This window comes from Mus caroli, unplaced genomic scaffold (genome assembly GCF_978045245.1).
Source record: "Mus caroli unplaced genomic scaffold, Mus_caroli_1 scaffold_15, whole genome shotgun sequence".
Taxonomy (NCBI): Eukaryota; Metazoa; Chordata; class Mammalia; order Rodentia; family Muridae; genus Mus; species Mus caroli.
In genome coordinates this window covers 76,213,709-76,240,136 of record NW_028227270.1, presented here as the reverse complement: position 1 = coordinate 76,240,136, position 26,428 = coordinate 76,213,709, and the positions used below count along the sequence as shown (strand labels likewise).

At 46.9% G+C, this 26,428-nt stretch overlaps 2 protein-coding genes across 6 annotated transcripts in view; one reads left to right on the top strand and one right to left on the bottom strand.

Annotated features, from left to right (window-relative positions):
- Jarid2 (jumonji and AT-rich interaction domain containing 2) overlaps positions 1-16,900 on the top strand; it is a 187,485-nt gene extending 170,585 nt beyond the window's left edge. For all 5 annotated transcript variants that reach the window (XM_085831134.1, XM_085831133.1, XM_085831132.1 and 2 more), the window contains 11 exons: positions 1,237-1,739; positions 2,489-2,581; positions 5,307-5,425; positions 5,503-5,573; positions 6,207-6,321; positions 8,517-8,622; positions 8,985-9,167; positions 9,567-9,697; positions 10,032-10,215; positions 11,629-11,736; positions 15,048-16,900. In XM_085831134.1, the coding sequence (XP_085687260.1) occupies positions 1,237-1,739; positions 2,489-2,581; positions 5,307-5,425; positions 5,503-5,573; positions 6,207-6,321; positions 8,517-8,622; positions 8,985-9,167; positions 9,567-9,697; positions 10,032-10,215; positions 11,629-11,736; positions 15,048-15,200 (1,766 nt within the window). In that variant the 3' untranslated portion in view covers positions 15,201-16,900. The remainder of the gene's footprint in view (positions 1-1,236; positions 1,740-2,488; positions 2,582-5,306; positions 5,426-5,502; positions 5,574-6,206; positions 6,322-8,516; positions 8,623-8,984; positions 9,168-9,566; positions 9,698-10,031; positions 10,216-11,628; positions 11,737-15,047) is intronic.
- A 287-nt stretch (positions 16,901-17,187) lies between these two features.
- Dtnbp1 (dystrobrevin binding protein 1) overlaps positions 17,188-26,428 on the bottom strand; it is an 80,534-nt gene continuing 71,293 nt past the window's right edge. Inside the window, exons 8-10 of the mRNA XM_021180049.2 lie at positions 24,677-24,832; positions 18,343-18,486; positions 17,188-17,548 (exon numbers count right to left, since the gene is read on the bottom strand). Of these exons, the coding sequence (XP_021035708.1) occupies positions 17,316-17,548; positions 18,343-18,486; positions 24,677-24,832 (533 nt within the window). The 3' untranslated portion in view covers positions 17,188-17,315. The remainder of the gene's footprint in view (positions 17,549-18,342; positions 18,487-24,676; positions 24,833-26,428) is intronic.

Sequence of the window (26,428 nt, the reverse complement as noted above, 5' to 3'; positions counted from 1 at the left end):
TTTTTAGAAGTATTGATTTTGGAAGCACTGAAAAAGATACACTATGGCGGGTGTGTTCTGGGCCATGTTGGCTTGCAAGGAGCATTTTATCTCATGGAGGAAGACTTTGAAGATTCATGACAGAAATCTACCTTTATTTGCCAGTGTGATTGTAGGACCACAAAGCTGCTTTTGACTGCCTGTGCTGGGTCTGAGGTCCGTTTCCTCCCTCCCTCACTATGCTCCCAGCCAAGTCAGTTCTGGTATTTTGTAGAGCAATAAGTGGGATCTATGCTGCTGTCTCTATCTTACTGACAGGATAGTCTAGGGACTTAATCTGTAGCCAGCTGGACAAAATAGGTGGTATAAGTCATGCAGTGCCCAGCCTGCTCCTGAACTGTGTCAACTAGTGCCATATTCCTTTATTAATTTAATTAATAATTTAATTTTATTGTCAATTTAGCCCTACTTTTGAAGAGTGAAGAAATCCTTGTTTTGTTGTTGTTTGTTTTGCTTGGTTTTTGGTTTCACTGTGTTGTTGGTAGCTATTGCTCTTTTCAGTGATGTGGCTTCTCCATTTTCCATCCTGTATTTAAATACATCTGAGATGGATTTGTTTCTTTGGCTATAGTTTGGTTTGTTTGTCTGGCACAGGTTAGGCAAGTGTTGTACCACTGACCCACACAGCCCAGCCCATATTTGAGTCATGATAAACATTTAGACTCATCTTTTCGGAGATAAGTACCCTCTTGTCTTTTTTTTTTTTTTTTTTTGGATGAGACAAAAAAGCCCTTATAAGTGAAAGCTAGGCTATTTGGAAGAGACTTGGCTTTGATCACATGTGTATGACCTTTCACAATATTGATGATGCAGTAAGCTATGGGGGAGCCCTGGCCATGCTCTGCTGTAGTCACCTGTACCTCTCTGTGTAGTAGAGTCTTGGTCTATGCTGAGCACAGCTTTGGTACCATTTCAGCGATCCTCTCCTTCTGTGCATGGTACCTCTTTCCTTCTGATCAGTTCCTCAGATACTATTTCTGGTCACCTTCCTAAGATGATGATACCTTAGATTGCTTGTCTCCTGTACTTAGCCATGACTCTAAGCAGTGCTCAAAACTGTTTGTACATACAAGCTGGCTGCTGGCTGCTTTAGAGCAGCAGTTTTGTAGTAAGGCTTTCAGGACTAATAGGACATAGGAAAACAACTCCCAAGTTTTGTGATATCCTTGTTAACCATTTCACCCCATTGCTGCCCAGGAGGCTGTGAGCTCGACCTGGCCTGCTTTTTCCGGCTGATTAATGAGATGGGCGGCATGCAGCAAGTGACTGACCTCAAAAAATGGAACAAACTAGCAGACATGCTGCGCATTCCCAAAACTGCCCAGGACCGGCTGGCCAAGCTGCAGGAGGCCTACTGCCAGTACCTGCTTTCCTATGACTCCCTGTCCCCCGAGGAGCACCGACGGCTGGAGAAGGAGGTGCTGATGGAGAAGGAGATCCTGGAAAAGCGCAAAGGGCCATTAGAGGGGCACACGGAGAGCGACCACCACAAGTTCCACTCCCTGCCCCGCTTTGAGCCCAAGAATGGGCTCGTCCACGGTGTCACACCCAGGAATGGCTTCCGTAGCAAGCTCAAGGAGGTGGGCCGGGCCCCACTCAAGACGGGCCGGCGGCGGCTGTTCGCTCAGGAAAAAGAAGTGGTCAAAGAGGAGGAAGAAGACAAAGGTGTCCTCAATGACTTCCACAAGTGCATCTATAAGGTGAGTGGGCTGTGCAGTAGGGTGTGCCCTGCCCTGCTGGAGTCAGAGGAAGCTGACTTGTTCTGTGGGGTGAACGCTAGGACACTATCTCAGACTGTTTGGAGCTGCTGTGACCGAATATCACAGAGGAGACTTTCTGTGTTGTTTCTAGAGGTTGGGCTTTCTCATTTATAGCATTAGGTAAGTGTTTGGTAACACAGAACTGTCATGAAATGCCGTGCTCTCCATGCCTGTTGGTAGTTATTTAAAGCCAATACTATGGTAGTATATTAAACCCAAGGAAATATTTCTTGTTTTTATAAACCTGATATGTTAAATAAAGATTTAGTTGGAAAAAGCTGACATGGTTGGCCCAGGTGCCCACAACTTGTCTGTGCCCTGTGGCACTGTGGGTGGCTGCATCACCCCTGTCTATTGCATCTGTAGTAGTTAGTGTTACATTAGATCCTTCTTGTACTTAGGGAGCTTAGAAAGGGTTCAAGTTGCAGGAAAGTAACTTTGTCAACCTCATCCAGAGCCTTGCCTTGCTGGAGAGCAAACCCACCTCTGTCTTCATACTCACCTCTTGGTGTTGCTTTCTAGAGCACAGTGTATTGGTATAACAAACTTAGGTGGGTGTTGTCACCTATTGAGCACACAGTGTGTCTTTGTCACTATGGGGAAGCCACTGGACAGAGACCTGTGACAGAAATTTATGTCCTAACATAAACTCGGTCTTAAGCCGAACTCTTCTGTTTTCTTTGTTTCAGGGAAGATCTGTTTCTCTAACAACTTTTTATCGAACAGCAAGAAACATCATGAACATGTGCTTCAGCAAGGAGCCCGCACCAGCAGAGATCGAGGTAAGTTAGCCATCTCCATATAAAGTCCTGTGACAGTAGGAAGGGTCTTTGTGCAGCATGATAGGACACAAAGGCAGAGGTTGTCCCATACTTCTGTGCTTGGGCAGCCAGGCATTTTACTCCGGGAATTCCCTAGTTTGCTGGAAGGGCCTGGGGGGCGTGCCTGGGCTCCAGCGCTGGTCCAGCTGGCAGTTTTCACTCTCAGGGAACTGCCTCTCCCCCATCCTCTCTGTGTGTTCTGGAGGAGAATGTCTGGAATCCCCTCAAGTCGTGGTGTGCTTTTCTCCTTTCCTGTTCTTCATGTAATGGGATTGGCAGGTGGCCATGTTTGTGCTTCTGCCAGCTCTCTTCTTGGAGTTAGTGCAGTGTTGGAAGACAGTGTGCTCTTGTGTGCCCGGGCCAATTAGCAGCTGTTCCGTGTGAGGTGCTGCAGAATAGAGCTGGTCCTGTTTGTGTATATTCCCTGGCCAGTGCCCAGTAGAGTCCTTCAGACCCTACAGCTGCTGACATAGGAATCTAGCAGTGGTTGGTTTGTGAAGGGAGAGAAGCCAGTTCTGATTCCTGGCTCCACACAGAGCTAGGAAGAGCAGAGTGTTGGGAGGTGTAGCTTCTCCTTCTGGGTGACAGGTTCCCAGCCAGCTCTTTAGTTGACTCTGATGTAGAACTTGGATAGCTCTGTTGCTGCTCATGCTCTGCCTGGCTCTGTAGCCCGGAGCTTGACATCCACTGCCAACCCCAGGGTCAGCTTTGTCCAGGACTGGTCTGACACCCATGTGGCCGTTTCGGTTGCTGCTGCTGCTTCTTTTTTTTTTTTTTTTTGGTTTTTCGAGACAGGGTTTCTCTGCAGCCCTGGCTGTCCTGGAACTCACTCTGTAGACCAGGCTGGCCTCGAACTCAGAAATTTGCCTGCCTCTGCCTCCCAAGTGCTGGGATTAAAGGCGTGCGCCACCACACCCGGCCTATGGTTGCTTATTGACACCTCATTGACACTATGGCAGACAGGCCAGATTGATAGGGTTCAGCCTGTGTCGCTCCTCCTGTGTTGAGCTCATGATTACTGCTGGCCACAGCTCACTTTACAGGCTTCTATTTAGGATTTTTTTTTTTTTTCCGTAGAAAGACTAGATTTTGGTGTAAACTGTAATCTGAATAAAGGAAATTGCAGGTTTGCTGAAATTCATATTTCAGTTTGTGTCAGCTACTGTGGACTGAGTCCTTGTGCCTGCAGGTTTCAGCTCTGACCCATCAGTCTGAGTCACAGGGTGCTCTTCCTGAGTAAAGGGTCCATTCAGGAATGGTACTGAGTGGTACATGGCATCCCTTTATGGTTTGTGGCCATTTGGCCCTTCAGAAAGGCCTCTGGGATTTGGGTTGCAGTCTCATCCTGGATGCTCATTGATTGAGTTTTTCACACTAAGGTTTGGTGGGAGGAGAATGAATCGAAAGTGCAGCTGAGGTGGAGGCAGGGCCATCTTAAAGGAAAACGACACCATTGCTTCACTCTTGATTGCAGTGCCTTCTCAAACTACCCCTTTCCTAATCTAATTAGCTCAGTTTGTAGCCAGCTGTCTGTCTCTTCTCTTTTCTCTCCTCTCTCCTCCCTCTCTCTCTCTCTCTGTGTGTGTGTGTGTATGTGTGGGGGGTACATTTTGAGGTCAGTTTTGGAGTAAGTTCTTTCCTTCCACGGAAAGTTTCTTTTCCAGGGGTGAAAGTAAGTTTAGCAGGCTCATTGGCCCCACACACCTTATTTCCAGTTCCCAAAGGAGGTTGCTGACTTGCAGCAGAGCGCTGATTGCTTTGGAGAGGATGGCAAGGAGCAGTTGTGCTATGTGCTGTATACCAGTGCGTTAGTTTCCGAGTGTCAGTATGGAAGTCTTTCTCCCCTTATTCTCACTGCTGTTTGTTTGAATTTCTTTCCTAACATAGCATCTCTCCAGTTTTAACTGTTAATGTTTGTTGATGCTTATGTGTGGGTTTGCGCTTGCCCACAGCACATGCGAAGGTTTCACCTTCCTCCTTGTTTGAGGCAAGGTCTGCATTCACTGCTGCCCATGCAAGGTTAGGTGGTTTGAGAGCATCTGGGATTCTCCCATGCCTACTTGCACTATTGCCCTAGATGTTCTGGGATCGCAGATGGACTCTGTCATCCCGTTTTAGTTAGGTTTTGGAAATCCAAACTCAGGTCCAAACGCTGTGTAACAAAGTGTTTAAGTGTCCATTTCTGGGAGATCAGGTCTGTTCATGTGAGTGTATAATCATCGTCCCAAATCAAAATTCAGTTCTCTATGCTCTTCCTTTATCCCAGCAGTCTCTGGCCTGCTTTGTCTCAGGCATCTCCTATACAAACTGTGATTGACTCTGTCTGTGTCGTCTCCTCATGCCCGAGCCACAGTGTGTCAGGATCTCCAGCTGTCAAAGGCTGGTGTGCATAACCACATGAGGTTACTCTACTCAGCCTCGCAGCATATGGGGGTGGTTTCCCCGAGTGTTTGACAGAGCCGTCATTCTGACATCACAGTGTATCCAGAGACGCTACAGACAGTCCTCTGTTGATTTGAGGATGTGTCCCCAGAGATGACAGTTGTATCATTGCCTTAGGTTCTGAGGGAGTTGCTCATGGGAGTTTCCTCATAGACAGACACCTTGTACTGGATATAGTGTTCCAGCTGTGTCTCAGGGTTCAAGTACGACACAGACACTGACTGGCTTTTCCTCTTGTCAACAGCAAGAGTACTGGAGGTTAGTGGAAGAGAAAGACTGTCATGTGGCAGTTCACTGCGGAAAGGTGGACACTAATACCCATGGCAGCGGGTTCCCGGTGGGAAAATCAGAACCCTTTTCAAGGTAATTGTACATTCTCTTGTCTGTGTTAGAGGACTCTTTCCCCACCAGCTCTGACAGCCCCTTCTTTCCCTCTGCAGGCATGGATGGAACCTCACTGTCCTCCCAAATAACACAGGGTCCATCCTGCGTCACCTTGGTGCTGTGCCTGGTAAGCATGACCTGATCTCTACCGGCTTCATCTTGAGAACAGAGCCGGTTGGCTCACTAGTAGAGGCCTGGGGCCTTGGGGCCAGAGTCCATGCAGTTTGATGAAGTCTGAAAAACTGTGGACCCCTGCATAGCTGAGGAGTCTAGTTGAAATTAGAGTGTCAGAAAAGGCTTTTCAATCTTAATCCTGACTCCTGAAGGCTGTTTTTGCTAGCAAGCACAATAAGTGTGCTGAGAAGTGAAAGGTGCCGCTGCTTCTGGCTTAGGTAAAGCCACTCCATGGAGTGTCTGCTTGCTATACATACTTTGGGCCCTGCAAGGGAAGCCTGGGAGACTCCCTTCTGTCCAAACCAGGATCCCACCTTGTTTGCTGTGGACAGAGGCTCTTAAGCCAGGCCTCTCTGCTCCTGGGAGGAGGGCCAGAATGGAAGACTCTTATTTCTATGTAGCAAGTGGGGAGGGGCAGACAGCTTTTCTTACAGTGTTAGGTCTGTGAGAGCAGAATCCCATATATATATATATATATATATATATATATATATATATATATATATATATGCCTCTCCTGAGGACACTCTTAATTGCTGTTTCTCTGAAGCACTGTTGCTCTAAATGGTATCTCTTTATGTTGTAGGAGTGACTATTCCCTGGCTAAATATTGGCATGGTCTTTTCTACCTCATGCTGGTCTCGAGACCAAAATCACCTTCCATATATTGACTACTTACACACTGGTGCTGACTGCATTTGGTGAGTACTCGCCCCCAGCAGCAGGTACAGTAGCCTTGGGCATCTCAGGAAGCTGATGCCGAGGAGGGCAGTGATAAATAGGGCCTGACTGCAGGGAAGAGAGATGTGCTTTCCCCTAGCCTGTGACTGGGCTTTGTACCTGTGCTGCAAGGGTTGGAGGGTACTCTGTGAATTGCCTGCCTAATCTGCTTTCTCTCCTCCTTCCACTGTTATAGTTTATGGAATTCCCAAAGTGGATTCCATAGCAGCATTCATAAAAAGTACCATGGGGGACAGGGCTGGGCAGCTTTACCTAAGTGGCCTTTGACAAGAACTCTAGAGCTCATCTGCCCATGACGCATTGTCAGAAATTGTGTCCCCATGAGGTGTGTGGCACAGTGTGGTCTGCTCACAGCTGAGCTCTCTGATTTTTGTGTTGCCAGCAGCAGATGGGGATTGACTGCATATCATATGATGTCCTGTCTCATAGTCTCTCAGCCTGCTGGTGATCTCACACTCACCTGTGCTTATTGCCCTAGGGGGATGATGAAGTTTCTTAGTTTCTTCCTTCCTTCCTTCCTTCCTTCCTTCCTTCCTTCCTTCCTTCCTTCCTTCCTTCCTTCCTTTCTTTCTTTCTTTCTTTCTTTCTTTCTTTCTTTCTTTCTTTCTTTCTTTCTTTCTTTCTTTCTTTTTTCTTTTCTTCCTTCCTTCCTTCCTTCCTTCCTTCCTTCCTTCCTTCCTTCCTTCCTTCCTTCCTCTCTCTCTCTCTCTCTCTCTTCTCTCTCTCTTCTTTCTTTCATGTAAATACACTGTAACTGTGTTCAGACACTCCAGAAGAGGGAGTCAGATCTCATGATGAATGGTTTCAACCATGCTGTTGCTGGGAATTGAATTCAGAATCTTCGGAAGATCAATCAGTGCTCTTAATCTCTGAGTCATCTCCCCAGCCCCCCAAATTTTCTTTATTAAATAGAATATTCAACTGATGTCCTATGTGGGCAGCAGTTTGCTAGTGTGGTGTTTAGTTTGTTCATAACCTGATGAGCAAGGAGGGCTCCTGTATTGAATATGATTTTCAGTATCCTGTGGGACCTGCTAAGGTGAGAGGCTGGGGGTGGAGGTTGACATGTGGAAACAGATTGCAGTATTCATGGGCAAAGGGCAGATGGCAGCAGTGCAATGTGCCACACACACTCTTGTGGAAAAGATCCTGCCTTGTGCAGGTGCTCCTGTGGCTAGCACTGATCTGTGGCACAGGCATGTGAAGATGAGTGTCCTATTGCTGTGATGAAACAACATTTCCAAAAGCAACCTGGGGAGGAAAGGGTTTATTTTATTTGGTTTATGCTTCCATATCACTGCTCATCATCAGAGAAAATTGGAACCCAGAGGCCAGAGCCGATGCAGAGGCTGTGGAGGGGTGCTACTTACTGGCTTGCTCAGCCTTTCTTATAGAACCCAGGACCACCAGCCCATGGGTGGCCTTGCCGACAATAGGTTGGGCCCTTCCCCATTAATCAGTAATTATGAAAAATTCTTGCAGGCTTGCCAACAAGTGCATCTTATAGAGGCATTTTCTTGAGATTCCTTTCTCTCAGATGACTTTAGCTTATGTCAGGTTGACATAAAACTATCCAGTGTGTGTGAGAATCAGGTTGTTTTTTATAGCTCGAATGTGTAGTTGGAGGTGTTGAAACTTGAGAGTGTGTGACCTATTTGAAGTCTTATCCCTGGGTTCATGATGGGATAAAAGAAAGCAGAGCCAGGGATATCATCAATAAACTTTATGGCACATGGTTTTTCAACTGGTCTCTTCCTGACCAGCTCCAGGTCCTCCCTGGTTGTCTTAGTAGCAGGGACCTAGGTACTATGTTTTCCCATCATGAATAGCATCAAATCCTGTGCCTATGCCTGAGAACTTGGCCACTCTTTGCGGTGCCAGAGAACTCACCCAGGCTGAGGGAGTGTGTACTTGTGTGTGTTTCTGATTTATAGAGGGCTTCACTCTCTGGCTTTGGTTTGAAGACTTTTGGCTCACCCTGTGGAGCAGATCTGCATAGAAAGCGAGCAGTGTGTGTAAGGCTATGCCTGTGGTTTGGCTGTGTGCTGGGCAGAAGCAGCCAACAGCAACAGAGCAGGGCACTGGGCCAGCACTCCAGCCTGGCTGCCCCACAGAGGTCTCACCAAATGTCTCTCTTGTCTTTCCACCACCCCAGGTATTCCATTCCTGCTGAGGAGGAGAACAAGCTGGAGGATGTAGTCCACACTCTGCTGCAGGGCAATGGTACCCCAGGGCTGCAGATGCTGGAGAGCAATGTAATGGTAGGTCTATTATTGTTAGAAAGTGATTGTTGTCAGCTCCTGACAATGCTGGCTTGGGGCCTGTATGTGCTACAAAAGGTCTTTTGGGCCTAAGAAGGAGGAAGCTGTGTGTGCACCATGGCTTCTGCCTTGCAGAAAATTGACCATTAGGCTGGCATTGACTTGTGTTTTCATGATTGCCTCGTTTGATATTTTCTGAAGGGTAATCATAATCTGGTTTGTTAGGCAGTCCCTCCATCAGAATTCCTGTACAGATGAACTTACCCATAACCTGGCTGGTGTCCATGGGGTCCGTGGTGCAGAGGGGTTGCCCAGCAGAGCAGCAAGGGCCATGCATCTCTCAGTTGGCACTTTCTCCCCAGATCTCCCCAGAGGTGCTGTGCAAGAAGGGGATCAAGGTCCACAGGACTGTACAGCAGAGTGGGCAGTTTGTCGTCTGCTTCCCGGGATCCTTTGTGTCCAAAGTATGTTGTGGCTACAACGTCTCAGAGACAGTGCACTTTGCTACCACCCAGTGGACAAGCATGGGCTTCGAGACTGCCAAGGTAAGCAGAGCAGGCGTCCTTAGGCACTGGATGTGTAGCCTCTGAGGTGCTGTCATTCGTGCTGGAGAGCCTCCATGCCTGGAACTTTTTATAGGAAAGTTTTTGAGGTTTATATTAAGCTTTTGACTTCTACTACTGGCCACGCCACAGTTGTGGGACCACTCAGATATAGTTGTGCTTCTCTCTGCCTCATGCTGGCAGTGAGGTGCCGGGACTTCTCTTGGAACCTGGTACTCAGTACTATTATTCTCCAGGTAAGCACAATGGTTGAACACCTAATAGCATTAATCTAGGTCCAATGGCCACTCCAGAAACTCCCACAGCTTCTCTGCCACTGGGACCCTCGGCTCTTACTTAATCATGGAAACAGACCCTTTGTAAAGGTGATTCTTCTTTCAGGAGATGAAGCGCCGCCATATAGCTAAGCCATTCTCCATGGAGAAGTTGCTCTACCAGATTGCACAAGCAGAAGCAAAAAAGGAAAATGGTCCCACCCTCAGTACCATCTCAGCCCTTCTGGACGAGCTCAGGTAGTGCAGATCTGGGTCTCAGGGCCTCAGGGGAGCAGGCCCAGGGGGACTGGGACTTTTTCCTTTGGTCCTCTGCTCTTCCTCCATCTTCCTGTCTGATAATGGGAAGCTCTTAGTGAGCTGATATTGAAGAGTGCTCCCAAGCTCTTTGGGGTCAGTGCTGAACTTGGTTTTTGATAATAATAGTATAGAAAAGGAAGGTTGCTGGGCCTCTTTCCCCGTGGCTGACCCTGTAGTCTAGTCTAAAGGGGTGATGACATGTCCTTTTTAGCCGGGAGCAGGTATTCATTGTGGCCATTGACCTTCTGATGACACCTGCCACTTCCCTGCACAGGGATACAGAGCTGCGGCAGCGCAGGCAGTTGTTCGAGGCTGGCCTTCACTCTTCTGCACGCTATGGCAGCCACGATGGCAACAGCACAGTGGCGGATGGGAAGAAAAAGCCTCGAAAGTGGCTACAGCTGGAAACTTCAGAGAGGAGGTGCCAGATCTGCCAGCACTTGTGCTACCTGTCCATGGTGAGTGTATGCATGAGAGCCCAGTGTGTGGCCCACCACGGCCTGCTTCAGGGCTTTCTTCAGACCCCAGCCTCCTCTCACTATGGTAGCAGGAGTGGGAGTCACTTGGCCACAGTGGGCAGTTCTATCTCGCACTGGTGCGCTCCCGTAAATCCCTTGCTTTTTATACCACTAGTATCACACCTACATCCCGTTACACCTTCATACTGGGAATCACCCTCAGACGTTCCCAGCCTGCATCCTCCTCTGTGATTCTAAATTCTATCAGGCTGGCAATAAAGATTAACCTCGGGGTTTTATTAATAGTAATAAATATGTTTTGCTTATAACCACTGAATTTATGATTAGTTCTTGGAATCTTTCAAAGGCAACCCGTTCTTTTGAAATTTTTGTTTGCATGGAGGCTTCTGAAATAAAAGCCTTAGACTTAAAGGCCTGCCAAATATTTGCACCCAAGTGTTGAGACCATTGTTCCTATTTCTTTTTGTAACATACAGGTGGCAGGACTTGAGGGTTATATAAAGGAGAAAAGTACACAGGCCCTTCTTCTAGGCCCTCTGTGGTCAGTGGCTTTCCTGTTACCTTAGGTAGCGGGATGTAGCCATAGTTGCTTAATCTGCTCTAATCACCCGGCCACAAGCTCCTTGCTACCTGTTCTGGATTCTTGAAAGATAGACACAAAGAGATTTGGGGGGGGGGGGGGGGACGGACGGACTTAAATTTAATATACCTTAATCAGCTCAATTGCTGGGCCACTCCTAAACATCTATGTTCATGCCTCCTGAATTATTTACTAAAATCTACATTCCATCTTTGCTTCCCTAGACCCCATGAGGGTCCTCTGGGCCCACTCTTCCCCACCTCTCACATGATTGGTATGCTCTCCCTTCTGGAGTTCTCAAGCCTGCGTCTTATTCCTTCTGCAGTTTGGCTCTCTTCTCTTGGTCCCCTTGCCCAGGAATCCTCAAGTTCCAACTTTATTCACCAGTCAGAACCAACTTGGGGCAGGGAACTCAACACAATGCAAGTTAAGGCCAAATCCACAACAGCAGGGCACTTGTTTGGTAGGCAGTAGTACTTGATGGCTATATTGGAGATTGTTCACAGGGGTTTACATGTTCCTGGAAGCTGACAGGGTCGCAATACCCTGCATGTCCTCTGGGGTGCTATTATCAGGAGTATTTTGGTCAGAAACTTCCCAAGCCCGGACCTCTGAGGCAGTGCCAGTATATTTTGTCCCTTCTCTGGAGGAGAGCTAAGGCAGGAGCTGTTCCTTTCTTACATCCTTCCCCTTCCCACTGCCCTAGTTGAAGACCCTGTTGCAGGGTTTCTTACCAGTGTGTACTGTTGTGAGTCACTGAGTCAGGTTTGGGCAGATGTGTGGACAGACCCCCTTGAACCCTGTCCCTACAGGTGGTACAGGAGAACGAGAACGTCGTGTTCTGCCTGGAGTGTGCACTGCGCCATGTGGAGAAGCAGAAGTCTTGCCGTGGACTGAAGCTGATGTACCGCTACGACGAGGTGAGTTCTGACTTAGAACCGAGTTGAAGTTAGCTTAGTGCCTAGCCATGCTTACAGGGTGGAGACTGAATGGAACCACTGTCACTCTAAGTGAAGGAGAGCTGGTAGCTTGAGTTGTTCTCAGTGTGTCTGGCCCCCATCTGTCCTCACATCCTCGGCACTCAGTCTACAGATCGGCCTTGGCTTGTTTTCCAACCTCTTTCCATGTATCTCTTGTTCTCACGGACTCTGCCCGATTCTATTGCTTCCTCCATTCAGCAAGGTTACTCCCTACATAGGAGGTACCTGACTCCAGACATGGCTCTCCAGAGCTGTTCACAGTGCCAGCTGCCTCGATACTGTGTGTTGGGAAGGACTACTTGTGCCCAGAGCTTTGTCTTGTGGCCCCAGAGCCTTCTGTGTGGGTCATCGGGCATCACTCTGCTTGCCTAGTGGCTACACTATCAGCCATGGAAACCCTGTTCTTCTGCTTCTCGACTTTTCCTAGCCAGACAACTTCTTGCCCTCTCATGAGCCAATTGTCACCTTTTCCTTACTTAGTCTTGCCCTACCTGCTAAATGATGTCCTGCTTCTCCTGGCAGTGCTAGCCCTACCTGCTAAATGATGTCCTGCTTCTCCTGGCAGTGCTATCTATCCCAGGATTTGCACTGTCCCAGTCACTAAGGAAACGGAGTACTGTGATTGGCCTGAGTCCTAGCCCTAGAATAGAGAGGAGTACTGTGATTGGCCTGAGTCCTAGCCCTAGAATAGAGAGGGTGGTTGCAATGGCAGCCTCATGAGATGCTGAGATGCTGGAATGTGTATCTGAGCATCCCCCAACCCTTGTCTGTATAGCCAGGAACATGCAGAAGGAGCTGCCTCAAGGACTTTCTTGGCTGTGGACAGTATGCAGTGTGGCAGGGAAGGGATCATTTGAGTCCCAGGACTTGAGTCCCATGTCTACCTTACAGGCTGTGGCATTGTTGTGCACTCTGTAGTGACCTCTGAGTCAGTGCTGGAGTGGTGGTGGCCGTGCTCTCTGCATGATGTGGAACACTGACCATGGCCTCTGTTCGTAGTTGAATGCTTTAGACTGAGGGTCTAACTCCCAGGCAGGCAGTCCTGGAGGAATATGGCTTCCTGTGCTGTCCACCTGCTGGGGATCGTGTCTATGTGGGATCCATACTATGTCTTCAGGTCCATACACTTTTCATGCTCTTGAATTTTATATCCAGTTCTACACATCACATTCACGTTACTTTCTAAACCAGTGGTTCTCAGCCTTCCTGATGTTGCAGCTCTCGTCTCACGTTGTGGTGACGCTCAACTATTTGTTGCTACGTATTAACTGTACTTTTGTCATGAATTGTTATGTACGTAGTATCTAGTAAGATAAGCAGGATATCTTGAGACCCCTGTGAAAGGGTTGCCTAACCCCTGCAAAGGGGCTGTGACCCACAGGTTGAGAGCAGCTGTTTCAAATGAACCCCAGTCCAAAGAAATCTCAATGTGGAATACCATTTAGCATCCCAGTTGGTACCCTAGCATGTTCAGTGATGTAGTGTATACACTTCCCTGCCCCCTTCCTCCATGTCCCCTCACACGCTCCCAACCCCCAATTCATGATCTCATTCCTGTAGATGCTTTTGGACTCTGCAGTCCTTGTCACTCCTCTTGGGATCAAGGAACATCTTAAACTGCCACCACTGGCTTTCACAGGCTTGCATCATTCCAGTGCTGGGGTGTGCTCATCCTGGTCTGACCAGTGCTGCACATATGGCAACCTGGTTCCCATCTTCAGGCACCATCTTTTGGACAGTGCCCACCACTATTGTGTGTTCCCCAGCTCTGTAGCTGGCTGGGCAGGCAGCATGTCATCCATGTGGTCCCAAGCACTGCCTTTTAGTCCTAACTTGACCAACAGAATCTTTCCCTTGGAAAGTAGAGTGTAGGTCTATTTGTATCCGTTTTGTTCAATGGCAGCAACATAGCTTCTTTGGTCCCTACTCTGTCACATGAACAGTAAATGTCACAATGTGCTTAATTAAAATGAAATCTCAGCAATGAGTAGGAATTACCAGCTGGCATCCTGTCCCATGTGCTTCTTCCAAAGACCCGGGCCAGGACCCAGAGTTGGCAGCAGTAGGCAGGGCCAGGGAGTGTAAATCTGCGCATATTCTAAAAGTGCATTCTACAAACTGAGCAGTGGGGTAGGAAGCCACATTTTACTGGGACTAAAGTCCTGAAAGAACAGGAGCATATCTGGAAGCAGCCTCTCCCTCTGCCAGAGGCTTGCTGTTGTAAAGAGTCAGCACCAGTCCTCAGTTGTGTTCAGCTGGACGGACTGAGAAAGGTAGCTGTAGGATAGCTGTACGATAGACACAAGCTCTTAGTTTACTCCTTGTGCAGCCCAATGACAGATACACAAGGGGTTCCAGATGTACTGTGAAGCTCCCAGGAAGAGCAGGGCTCCCAGGCCTGAAGATAGCCAGGCAAGGCTTTCACAAAGGAGCTGGTTTTGAGGAGGCAGGGGACTATGTCACATCCTTCAACTGTTTGTAGGCTTTTTAGAGGCAGAACTTGACTGTGTGAACCTGGAGTCTTGTGTCCAGGCTGCCTCCATTCCTCACTCCTGGTGCAGGGGTAGGCTTCTTGCCTATGCTCTCTTGTTTTTGAGACATCTCCTTCCTTTGTGTCCCTGGCTGGTCCCAAGTATGTTCTGCTAGAACCTCTGCAGAGCTGTGATTGCACATGTGTGCCACCATACCCAGCTATGGATACCTTTTAGTAGAGAGTTGCATGGTCCTCTTGGGTGAAATAAAGGGATATCGCTGACCCATTTTCCCCTCTAATGCAGAGGTCACACACAATGAGTCATGTGAGCTGCTGGATGTCACATGCTAGAGAACTTTAGCAAAGCTTCAATCTGTAACGTCTCATATTTGGATGCTGTTGTTAAATTTCTGGATTTTTCTTGTCCTGTTGGCTCTCAGAGAGGGCCTGCAGCCTCAGCTTTTACCCTATTTCCACCTATCTGAAGCAGTTTCAGGAGACGGAGAGTGTGGAGGCATCTGAGTTCTTTATGAGAGTTATATAAAGTGTCAGATCCCCCACGAGGCAGCGAGGTGTGTACGGTGCTCAGCAGTCTGGTCAGCCACAGGGCTTTCCGTAGGTATCTCCCTGCCCTGTTCACAAGTCCTCTGCATCTCTGACTCCTAAAGCTACTTAGAAAGCCTGCTGCTGTCCAGTGACACACACTGATAAGTTATAGGATTTGGTGCCTGGGACCCCTCTGCTGCACTAACTTAATGTTGTCTGTCTGTCCTGGCAGGAGCAGATCATCAGTTTGGTCAACCAGATATGTGGTAAAGTGTCTGGCAAACACGGTGGCATCGAGAACTGTCTCAACAAACCCACACCAAAAAGAGGTCCCCGCAAGAGAGCGACCGTGGACGTGCCGCCATCTCGGCTCCCATCCTCATGAAGATGCCGAACCCATGGTCACTTATATATTTTTTGTAATTACTATATTCTAGTTTGGAGTACTTGCTGTAGGATACAAGCTGTCTTTGCACTAGCTCTAAAGAAGAGTTTCTTCTGGTTTTAGAGAACTGATTTTGTTTTAGCATTAAACTGTTCAAGTTTTTGTACGTAGATATCTAGATACTGCAGTCAGGTTTGGAAGCTGCCGTACACTCACTGTCTAAAACCCTTGAGGGGCTGTATTAATTTGTATCGCCCCATGGCTGAGAAAAGCCTTCTTTTGTTTGTTTATTTTTGTTCTGTTTTGTTTGGTAACTGTTGAGGAATAAAGGCTTTTTAACCCTTTTTTGAAGATGGTGAAGTTTGGAGAACAAATTTTAAAACCATCAGTCAGACGAGATTTTTCTAGATTGGAAAAGGGATAGAAGACACACACACACACACACACATACAGAAAAAAGAAAACTTGAAATGGCTTTACTTTGGCTGTCTTTTCTTCTGTCACGTGCGGAGGGAGCTTGTAAGTTTTGGAACCGGAGAGCCCTGTTTCTTTGGCTGGGCGGTTATGGCAGCTGAAGGCAAACTGTGAGGTTTGAGTGACGAGGTTCTCATACCAGCACATCACTATGCATCCGTTTGAGGGAGAGGGAGACAAAGACAAAGACTGCCTGCCTTGGAGGGTCACCGAGGGAGACCTGTGCCTGATTTCATTAGGAAATCCATTGTTATTTTTTTTTTTTTTTTTTTTTTTTTTGGTGCTGTTGGCTACTTTATCAAAAAAAAACAAAAAACAAAAAAAACAAAAAGCCCTTCAATAGCATCCTTGAGGAAAAGGAACAGCAGTTGACTGTAAGTGCTTCCCTGTCATCCATGTGCAATTTCCCGACATTCCACCTCCATCTCTGCTTATGTCCCTCACATCAGCATTAATCTTTGTTTCCCTCACACTTAGAGCCACTAAGTCTGCAGTTCTTTTTGAATGTGAAAACACATCTGTGCTCCTCTTGTCTATTTTTTCTCTTCATGTTTTAACAAAAAAGAAAAAAAGAAAAAAAAAACTCATCCCTTTTGTACATACTCCTGTAAATTGTTTTAAATACTTGAGCCTTTTCTTGGTGGGGAGGGAAGGGGTGAGAGAAGATGGAGAAAAGCCTTACGTTTCCGTTTCTTCATCGGCTGATTGGATGCTTACAGGGTTCTCTTGTGACATGTATAAGTGCTGCTTACATCACTCAACAGCAACAGGACATGGTAGTGGAGTAACTGTTGCCCTTCTCCGGCTGTGTGTACAGTATGTGTGGAATAAAAAAGGGAAGCTGTTTTCACAAGCTGTTGTTTGTTTCATAATTGGATCAGTCCGTAGCTACCCATATTGCACTGAGCTCGCCAGTGGTGACTGCCAGGAACGTCTAGGATCCACTTTGGTGGCTGTTGTTGCAGAGGACTGAACTGCTTTGGACTATTTAACGATTACCTAACAGTCGAGTGTTTCCAATGTGGTCGTCCAGTTTCTATGGCCTTGCTGTGGACTTTTCCCTCTTTGTCAGTAACCTTTCGCCTATGGCTTACAGTTCGACATTTAATTTATTAGCGCTGCTCTGCACCCCTCCCGCCGGGAGGCTCTGTGTGGTTATTGCCAGTTCTTTGTTTACTTTTCAGGTTTGTACTACAAGGTTTAATAATAAAAACACGTTTTTTGGACATTTTGTCTGTCTTGTGGGAAGGGACTGGGCTTTCTTTGGTCAGTGGGCCAGAGAGCGGAGCTACAGAGGCATGTCTGTGGCACTACTCACCATTCTGGGCTGTAAGTAGGCTAGCTCGTGCCCTGGGGACCTTGGGAAGCAAGTTTCTTTCCCAGGTTGTAAAATTAAGTTCTTCAGATCCCGATTTGACCACTATTGCTTATTGCTAACATAACAGACTCTGCCTCCCAGTATGGTAGGGCATGGTGCCTCTGTACAACCCATATACTCACCGGCTGCACAGTGTTTATTCCATAAGCTTTATTGTGAGCGCTTCTCTAATGGTTCTTACATCCCATTAGCAATTGTGTAAAATTGAAAACCTCTAAGCACCTGGCTTTGCAGGAGGATTCTGCGCACAGCTGACAAGTCACTTAAATGTCCTGAGTTGAGTCACACTGGTCACTGTCATCACTGACACCTGGGGTAGACTTTCTGTCAGTATGTAATGTGACCAAGGCCGTGTCCACGTGTACCTCCTCCTCATCAGACTGGATGAGGGGGGCATCAGCAGTGTCCAGGTCAGTGCAGGCAGAGGGTGAGGCAGGTGGCTGGGATGCTGATTCTGAGGGACTCATTTCATTCTGGCTGGGGTTGGATTCCATCTCTGTTGAAGAAAGTAGAAAAAGCCTCTGACTGAAGTATTGCATTTGGGAACTGCCATTGAGGACAACTGTCCGAGATCCTGTCCCTCAGCCTAGTTGTATGGTTCACAGGTTAACAAGCTATCTGACCACCTATTCTATTGTGACAGTGGTAAGATGAAGAAGTCTTTAAAGCCGTGTAAGGTTCAGTTCTAAATACATGGTAAAAAAAGACACCAATCCTTGATACCCTAGCTCCTTCAATTTCTATTCTATTAGACACTAGTTTCTATTAGACACCAATCTTTGATAACTTAGCTCCTTCAATTTCTATTCACTCGTGCTAAGATGACTTACTTGGCCTTTAGCATTCCTCCAATTTTATAAGGATTTTCAAGGAATCAAGATTTTTACACATAATCACTGACTAAATCATGGCTCTTCAAAGGGCTGAGAGGGTAAGGTCTGAGAAATCGGACCCTCAGTACTGTGGGGCTATATATAGCTGAGTTTCTCGGACCCTCAGTACTGTGGGCCTATATATAGCTGAGGCCGAGGGTTGCCCTTCCATCATTTATGTGAAAGAAACTGAAAAGCTAGCTGTGCAGTGGTGACAAACAAAACCACCTCATTAGGAAAGCTGGTCAGGGTTAGGAAGCAACTGCTCAGTGAGCAGGAAATGAGGGTGCTGTGTGTGAGCCACACAGGAGAGCTAACACTTCCCCAGTCCTCTGGGACCTGATCAGCTCACTGGAAGCAGTGGAGGAGGAAGAAGCTGGGCTAAGAGATGTGACTTTAGTGTTGTCATTACTCTTACCCACACCAGGGGACATCACAATGTTGTCCTCTCCACCGGAGTTCAGGAAGACATCGAGAGCCTCCTGGTCCGAGATGTCCATCAGGTCCATCTGCTCCAGCACGTCCACATTCACTTCCATGGATGACATGCTGCCCATGGGCTCTGATAAAAGAGATGGGACTTTTTGCTCTTCATTGTAAATGGTGAGTTTCATTGGGCTAATTAGACTGTTTGCTCCTAGTTCATGCCTTCACCAAATGACATTCCAGTCTTGAGCTGTCCTAACTTACCTTTCATGTAGGTGGTATTTGGAACAGGGTACTCCTATAGCATGCAGGGGTAGGTCAGAGCTGTCTTCATGGGTCAGAAGGAAGTCAGGAAATTCCATCCCGTGTCAACGTAACCAAAACTGCAATTAATTCTACGGTGGTAGCATGAGAAGGACTCAGGGCCACAGGGCCTGAGTGCCCAAGGCCAAGTGCCTCTTAGTCCTAGGTAGTCACCTCCCAACCAGCAGCCAAGAAAGTAATGCTAGGAGTGAGAACGGGCCTGGGATGGATACATTCTGAACCCTGGACTTCACAGATGAGGAGATAGCTGCAGATCGAGGGGCAGCACAAACAAAAACAAACAGCACAGATGGAAGGTAAGTCAATGTCCGTGAGGCTCCTAACATGGACCAGGTAAACGAGTTCCCCACTGAAAGTTAAGCTTTTGCACAAGCTGAAGATGGGAGTGAGCCCAGCAGAAAATAAGTAGATGGTACAGTCAGTCAGTCAGTCAGTTCCTCAACATTAGGTATGAGCACACACAGCCTCCTACAAATGAGGATGGAGTCAGGTTAGCTCTAGGCTCATACATATCCAAGTTCACTAGAGTGAATAATTTCGCTGATGGTTCTGACAGTGTCATTCTGAGCCAGTCAGGGTAAGCTTAGGTAGGCAAGATGGACTGGAATATATTGGATGTCACCAAAGCTTTCACACCTTTCCAATGTGAAACCCATAGGGGCAACTGCACTAATGACACAGCTACTGTGGGTGCGGTTGGGAGTGGCACTCCCCCTTCGGCCCTCGCGCCCCCATGGGGCTCTAGAGAGTGTGGCTGGGTGCTGTGGTGTCAGCAGTCTTCTGGATTCAAGCCCAGCCTTTGACCTCAGCCTGGAAAAGAATAATGTTGAACTTGTAGGATGGACCAAGCTATTCACCACATGGAAATGAACTATACCTGCCTAGCCTAGTGACTCACATCTTTAATCCCAGCACAGGGGAGGCTGAGACTACAGCATGAGTTCAGGCTATGTATCTGTTTCACAATCGCCCCAATTTTGTGATTCTCCCGCCTCAGCCTTTAGAGCACCAGATTTATTCACAGCTGTTGATTAGTCATTATGGTTTTAGAAAGCTGTCCTAATCGAAGTAGAAAAACTTTCACCTAACTTATGTCAAGTAAGTATTAATGAAAAAATATGACAACATCAAAAGTTGTCAAATTCAACTAAAATGGAAATTCTTAGCATTGGATGTCTTACTACCGAATAAAGAAAACTGAGTCTATATTTCTCATAGAAAAATGGATACCATTGGTGCCTTTGATCTTAGCACTCAGAAGGTAGAAACAAGCAGATCTCTGAGTATTTCAGACTGGCCTGGCTGCAGTGAATTCCATGCTGTGCAGGGCTAGGTAGTGAGGTCTTACCTCAGAAAAAAAGACGCCCAAAAAAGTCCAGTTCTCCTGCCATGGCTCAGGGGTTGCAAAGTACAGGCATGTACTGCCGTGCCTGGCTACAAAACTGAATTTTGCCAAAGCGAAGACGAGCAGTGGCTCCCTGGAGCCCAGAAACAAACCACTAGAGCAGTGGTCCCGCTCAGTGTCTAGGGTATGTCCGCCCGCCATCCGCCCAGGGTAACCCGAGAATGTTTCCCAACACTGATTGCAGAAATTGGTCAGTTGTGAGTCTTAGAAACATATTACAATTCCAATCAAACTAAGTTTACTGAAGACCTAGGAACAAGGACAAAGGAGGTAATGGGGCGGGGACTATTGTCCATCATTCTCTGCATCGGAAGACTGATGCTGGCCTGTGTGGGTTAGGGAGCTCAGCGGTGCCTCTGCCTGTGAGATCCAGTGGGACACCTTTAACCCACTTAAAAGCAAAGTCTTGTCCCCAGACATTGCCAGATGTCCCATAGAGTCTAGCTAGTACTTAATGAAACACTTAAAAAAGTCACAGGGGAATGTCCTCATTTAGTGTGACAACACTAAAGAACACACAAACGTAAGGTGGCCAGAGCAAGTCACCTTGAGAATTACTGTTTTATCAGAGAACTGTGAAAGTCAACATGTAGACTCAGTGAAAGACTTACTGTCAAAGGCTAATGGTTTCCTTCCACAGCCTGATGGTGAAGCCCTATTCCTGAAAAGAGCACTAATGCCACTGTGCATCAGCAGTCAAGCTGGCACCCAGCCCTACTGATAGCCTTTGTGGTGCTGGAAGTACTTTGCAGCTGTGGTGGACTGAATGAGAATGGCTCCCACTAGCTTATAGATTTGAGTGTTTGCTTTCCAGTTGGTGAAGCTGAGGATTAGGTGGTGTGGCATTGTTGGAGGCGTGTCAGTCACTAGGATGCACGCCATTCTTTAGTTCTGTGAGTGTGTGTCTGTGCGTGCGTGTGTGCACATGCACCTGAGGATCCGGATGCTTCATGAAGTTCCATGCCTGCCTGAATGATTGCATGCTCTGTCCCGATCCTCATGGAATCTAACCTTCAGAAACTGTAAGCCTCTTATCCGAGTAACAGAAAACTAAGACAACATGCTAGCAGAGGAGGAAATATAGTCATCGGTGTCACCCAGCTACAAACCCAGGGACATACAGGTGCAATAGTGGCCCAAACGTTATGGGAGTGACCACCCACTTTTGAAAAATCAGCTTTGAGGTTCATAGCTTATCTTGAGACTGCTAAAGGAGTCCCAGATCTGAGACTAGATAGGTCACAAACCTAGAAGGAAAATGATTCCTATGATTATGCTAGAGGAACAGAACAATAAACTACTGCTACTGACATTACCACACACAGTCTTACTCAACTCTATCAGAGAAACTACTGCTTGCTTCTTGATGGGTGTTAACACAGACCCACAACAAACAACCCTACAACGTAAGACAGAGCATTGGGTCCTAAGTAGGGCGTCTTCTTCCCATCCCTCCTCGAGATTTAGACATTTATATGGAAGAAGAGACTGAACGATTGTAAGAGCTAGAGGTGCTGGTTGACTCCAAGGAAACAACACCTTCCAGTCACAACTGGACTAAGACACATATGAACTCACAGACTGTTACAGAAATGGACAAGGTCTGCTCACCTTCATGCCAGACAAAAGCCAGCACAGAGAAGAGGAAGTGGGCACAAAGTTCTATCTCTAACCAGGAAGCTCTTTGTAACTGATAGATGCTGGGGAAGGGGAATAGTTTTCTGGGATGTTATGGGTACACACTCCAGGACATGCCTGATGGGGACACAGACTTGATGTTGTGTGGGTGTTTTATGTAGGAACTTTTTGGGGTTTTTGTTGTTGTTGTTGGTGGTGGTGGTGTTTTTTTCCCCCAGAGAAAAGGGAGGGAGAGAGGGAGGGAGGGAGGGGAGAGAAACATGAAGTTGGGTGGTGGTGTGGTCTGAGTGAGACTGGAACCCAGAGGATCCTAGTTCTAGCTGGCCTCTACTGCTTGGCAGGCAGGCAGGCAGGCAGGCAGGCAGGCAGAGAAGAGTACCTTTGGACCTATCAGCTCCGGGTAATCATCCCATGAGGCTATGTGTCATGTCTCCCTGAGAATATAGAAACATCTGAGGAAACCTTTCTTTTCATCTTTGCCTCCTCTGGCTTTATAACATACATTCAAGATAGGCTGGGCCAAACTCAACAGGGCAGAGTTAAATTTCTCAGCAACAAAGAGTTCTTACAATGTTTTCCTTTATAAAAGTTGCTGTGGTCATCCTGTCTTCACACAGCAATAAAACTCCAACTAAGACAAAAGTTAGGACATGGGGGACCTACCTAGGGTTTTGCTCTGATAGTCCTACCCATGGTTTTGTTTAGTATAATTTGCACCTTGGGCCTCTGTGTTAGGAAAGCTATGGGATACTTTCGGGATGCTTAGTGGGCCATACTAGTAAGAGCATGAGAGACAGTGTGGTTGGGGTGATCTGAACTGTTGGGACCTGGCTCAAGAAGCCTCAGTGGAGAAGAGGGTTAGTATGTTACCTAGAGATTATTCTTGTGATATTTTGGTGACGAATGTGTCTCCTTTTTAACCTATGTTCAAAAAATCTGCCTGAGGCTAAATTGAAGAGTTTTTTTTAAATTAATTACATTTTCAGACAAGATTCCAAAAGAGCCTAGTTTGGACTGTGTCCTGTGGTTATTAATGCCATGCTTATAAAGGTCTATAATGAAAAGGGACCCGAGGGTGGGGGCTGGAGAGATGGCTCAGAGGACTGACTGACTGCTCTTCTGGAGGTCCTGAGTTCAAATCCCAGCAACCACATGATGGCTGACAACCATCTGTAATGACATCTGATGCCCTCTTCTGGTGTGTCTGAAGACAGCTACAGTGTTGAGGCTGAAGAGAGCAAGAACAAGAAGGAAAAAGAAAAAAGAAAAGGTGCACTAGGAAGGAAGGAGGTAAAGCCAGTGCTCAAGGATATAAACAAATTAAAGAAAAGCTAGATGACAAATGGAATAAAGGCAGTAGTGCCCTCAGGGCAGGGACCCACCCAGCTAAGCGTCCATACAGTGAAAAGAAATTAAAGAACACTTTGGGTCCAGGTATGGTAATCCCAGCACTCTGGAGGCCTACAGCTCTCTGAGTTCCAGGACAGTCTGATCTATAGAGCAAGTTCCAGGACAGCCAAGCTTAGGCAGTGAAGGAAACCATAGAAAACAGAAAGCTAGTGAAGTTGTAATTGAATGAGGGAGCTAGGTTCCAGCCCAAGCAAGAGGCAGAACTTGACAGCCACATGGTTCTGGCTTCAGAATCAAGGATGGATTTCCCTTCATGTCCAAGGAAAGCTACTGAGGCCAGGAATGTGTCAGGGGTGTCCCTGCATAGAGTACCAGAGAGGCCACTGCATGAAAGGGGTTATGAGATTTCTAGCCACGACTAAGGAAAACAGGTGAGGCTAGGCATGTGGCAGGAAGGTTTTGCAAGGCCACTGTGTGAAGCTGTGAGGATAAAGCCTGGATACCCTTAGAGACCCAAGATGTTAGGGACGCCAGGGCCCGAGGATACCTGATGGAACCAGCCCAGGAAAAAGGACTGTTTGGAAAGGATTTGACACCAGACATGGAAATGCAGGGTTTAGAGTCTGGCCAGCGGTCTTGCTTTGATCCAGTATTTCCTTACAGGCTTCATTCCTCCATTTGGAATATGTATAACCTATGCCATTATATTTTGGGAGTATGTGATCCATTTTTTGATTTTGTTCTGATTTTATAGGGGATTACAGTTAAGAGATTGCATGAATCTCGGAAGAGACTTTGAGCTTTGAACTTTTAAACATTGTTGAGACTGTGATAGGCTATGGGGCCTTTTGAAGTTGGACTAAATGCATTTTGCATTATGTCTTGGCTACAGGCCTGTGGGAACCAGGGAGTGGAATGTGGTGCTCTGAATAGGAACGGCCCCCACAGACTCCTGTGTTTGGATGCTTGGCCCATACCAAGTGGCACCATTAGGAAGTATGGCCTTGTTGGAGGAAGTGTGTCACTGTGGGGGAGGGTCTGATGCTCTCCAATGTTCAGTCTAATCCTCCTGTGGTACATCCTCTCCTGCTGCTGCTTGTGGACCAAGATGTAGAAGTCTCCGCTCTCCAACACTGTATCTGTCTGCCTGCTGCCATGATTCCCACCATGATGACAATGGACTAAACCTCTCAAACTGTACGCCAGTCACAATGAAATGTTCTCCTATTAACACTGGGGAGGAAGAGCTCTGATGGCATTTGAGAAGTCAGCTACAGTGATGTTGACTGTGGTAGCAGTGGCCTATAGACTAAACAGCCTGAAAAGGACCACACTATAATTATAGGTCATTTCTTTTCCTTTTAAACCTACAACATTTTTTTTTTCTGGCTCAGACAAGTAAGTAGTTGCCTAGCATGTCTAAGACCCTTGGTGGATCCTGAACACCATAAAATAACAAAATACTTTTCAAAATGCTGTATAATTTCATCTTTAATTGCAATGTCACCTCAGGCATGATCACAGCAGTCATGTTCATCTTAGGGTCTAAGCACAAGGACTCTAACCCATACCCAAGCTCTGCAGGCAGCCTGGAACTGCCCCAGCTCACCTCGCCTCTCTGCGATGTGCAGGTAGCCTGTGGACAGGTACTGTTCCATGTCCTGCTGGAAGGCTTCCTCGAAGAACTTCTGCCGCTCCTTCAGCTTCAGTTGCTGGGTGTGCTCCATCTCCAGGGCCTTCTGTGTGTGCTCTGTATCGAGTTCAGCTGAGGAAGCAAAGGTGCAGTGGTGGGCGCTCCAGCAGGCACTGGACAGAAGGTGACAGATCTGCCATAGGAGACCGCAGCATCTACCCACATCCCACACTGCTTCCTTCCCAATGCTGAGCCCTTGCCCTTGTGCCCTCTCTACAGGGACCTCCCACCACACTGCCTGCCCATGGCACTGAGCTATTCATTAGTCACTGCCGTCTTCTCAGGTGACCCTCCACCTTGTTCCATGGTGATTGTTTCTACAATCTACAAACCGTTCATCCGTTTTTAAAAAACAATTACTTGTGTGTGTGTGTGTTTCTGTGCCTAGCCTGGAGTTAGCCACGTAGGCAGCTGTGAGCCACTGGTGTAGGTGCTGGGAAGTGAAATCCCATTCTTTGAAGGAGCAGCAAGTGGTCTTTTGAGACTGATTTATAAATATGCTAAAACAGGTAAATTTGAGTTCCCGGAGGAAAGTAACTATATTTCATTCTATCTTGTCAACCAGTTCTGTTCCAAAAAGATAGGAAACCTTCAACAAATGCAGTAATAACACAAATACTGAATGTCATTCATCCTGAAAAGGGAAGGAAATTTGGATACATGCTCCACCATGATTTTATATATATATATATATATAAATAAATAAACATTATATTAAGTAAATAAGCAAGTCCCAAGAGACTAATTACTCTTGACTAAACTACAATACCCGGGGTAGACTGGTAGAATGAAGGAGGATGGGAAAGAGAAGGGAAGGATTGTTGTTAATGGGCAGAGTTCAAGTTTTTAAAAATAAGGTTATCATGGGGAGGCAGCTCAGTAGGCCAAGCATTCATATATAAACATGAAGACCCGAGGCTCGATCCCTAGCGCCTGTGTAAGCTGGGCATGGTGATGTACTCGGTAAGGGAGATCCCTGGACTCTGTGCTCGCCAGCTTAGCTAAAGCATCGAGCTTAAATCTCAGAAGGAAAGAACATTTACGGGTGGATGATGGTGCCATCTGAGAATTGGTAAGTCATTTAAATGTATTTATATAGTAAGAAAGTTGGGGGGAAGAAACTTGTAGCCAGCCTTGAGAAATGGCTCAGCAATTAAGAGCCTATGGTCCTCTTCTAGAGGCCCCCACAAAGTGTACCCTATAGCTTTCTGTAACTCCAGCTCCAGGCAATCTGACCCCTCTGCCCTCTGTGGACACTGGTACCTACATTCCCAGAGACAAAATACACATAATTCAAAATTATGTCATTGAACAATTTAAAACAGACCGAACAGCACACAGTGCAACAGCTCTTAGCCTCTCTGCTCTCAGTGCTCCATCCCGTTCTTAGCCTCTCTGCTCTCGGTGCTCCATCCCATTCACCATCGGCTCCGGAGCACATTGCCCTCTATGAATGACAGACTTAAAGCTCAGCAGTGGAGGGTGCGTTGGTTGGTTTGTTTGTTTGTTTTATAGGATCTCATACCAAGTATATAATGTCTAGTACTTAGAATATTCTGTACTTTCTTGTACTGTACACATGCCAGTAGTATAAACTAATATGTGTTACAACAACAGAGATAGGGCAGTAACCATCCTCTGGGGAGATGACTTGAGGGTACACTATAC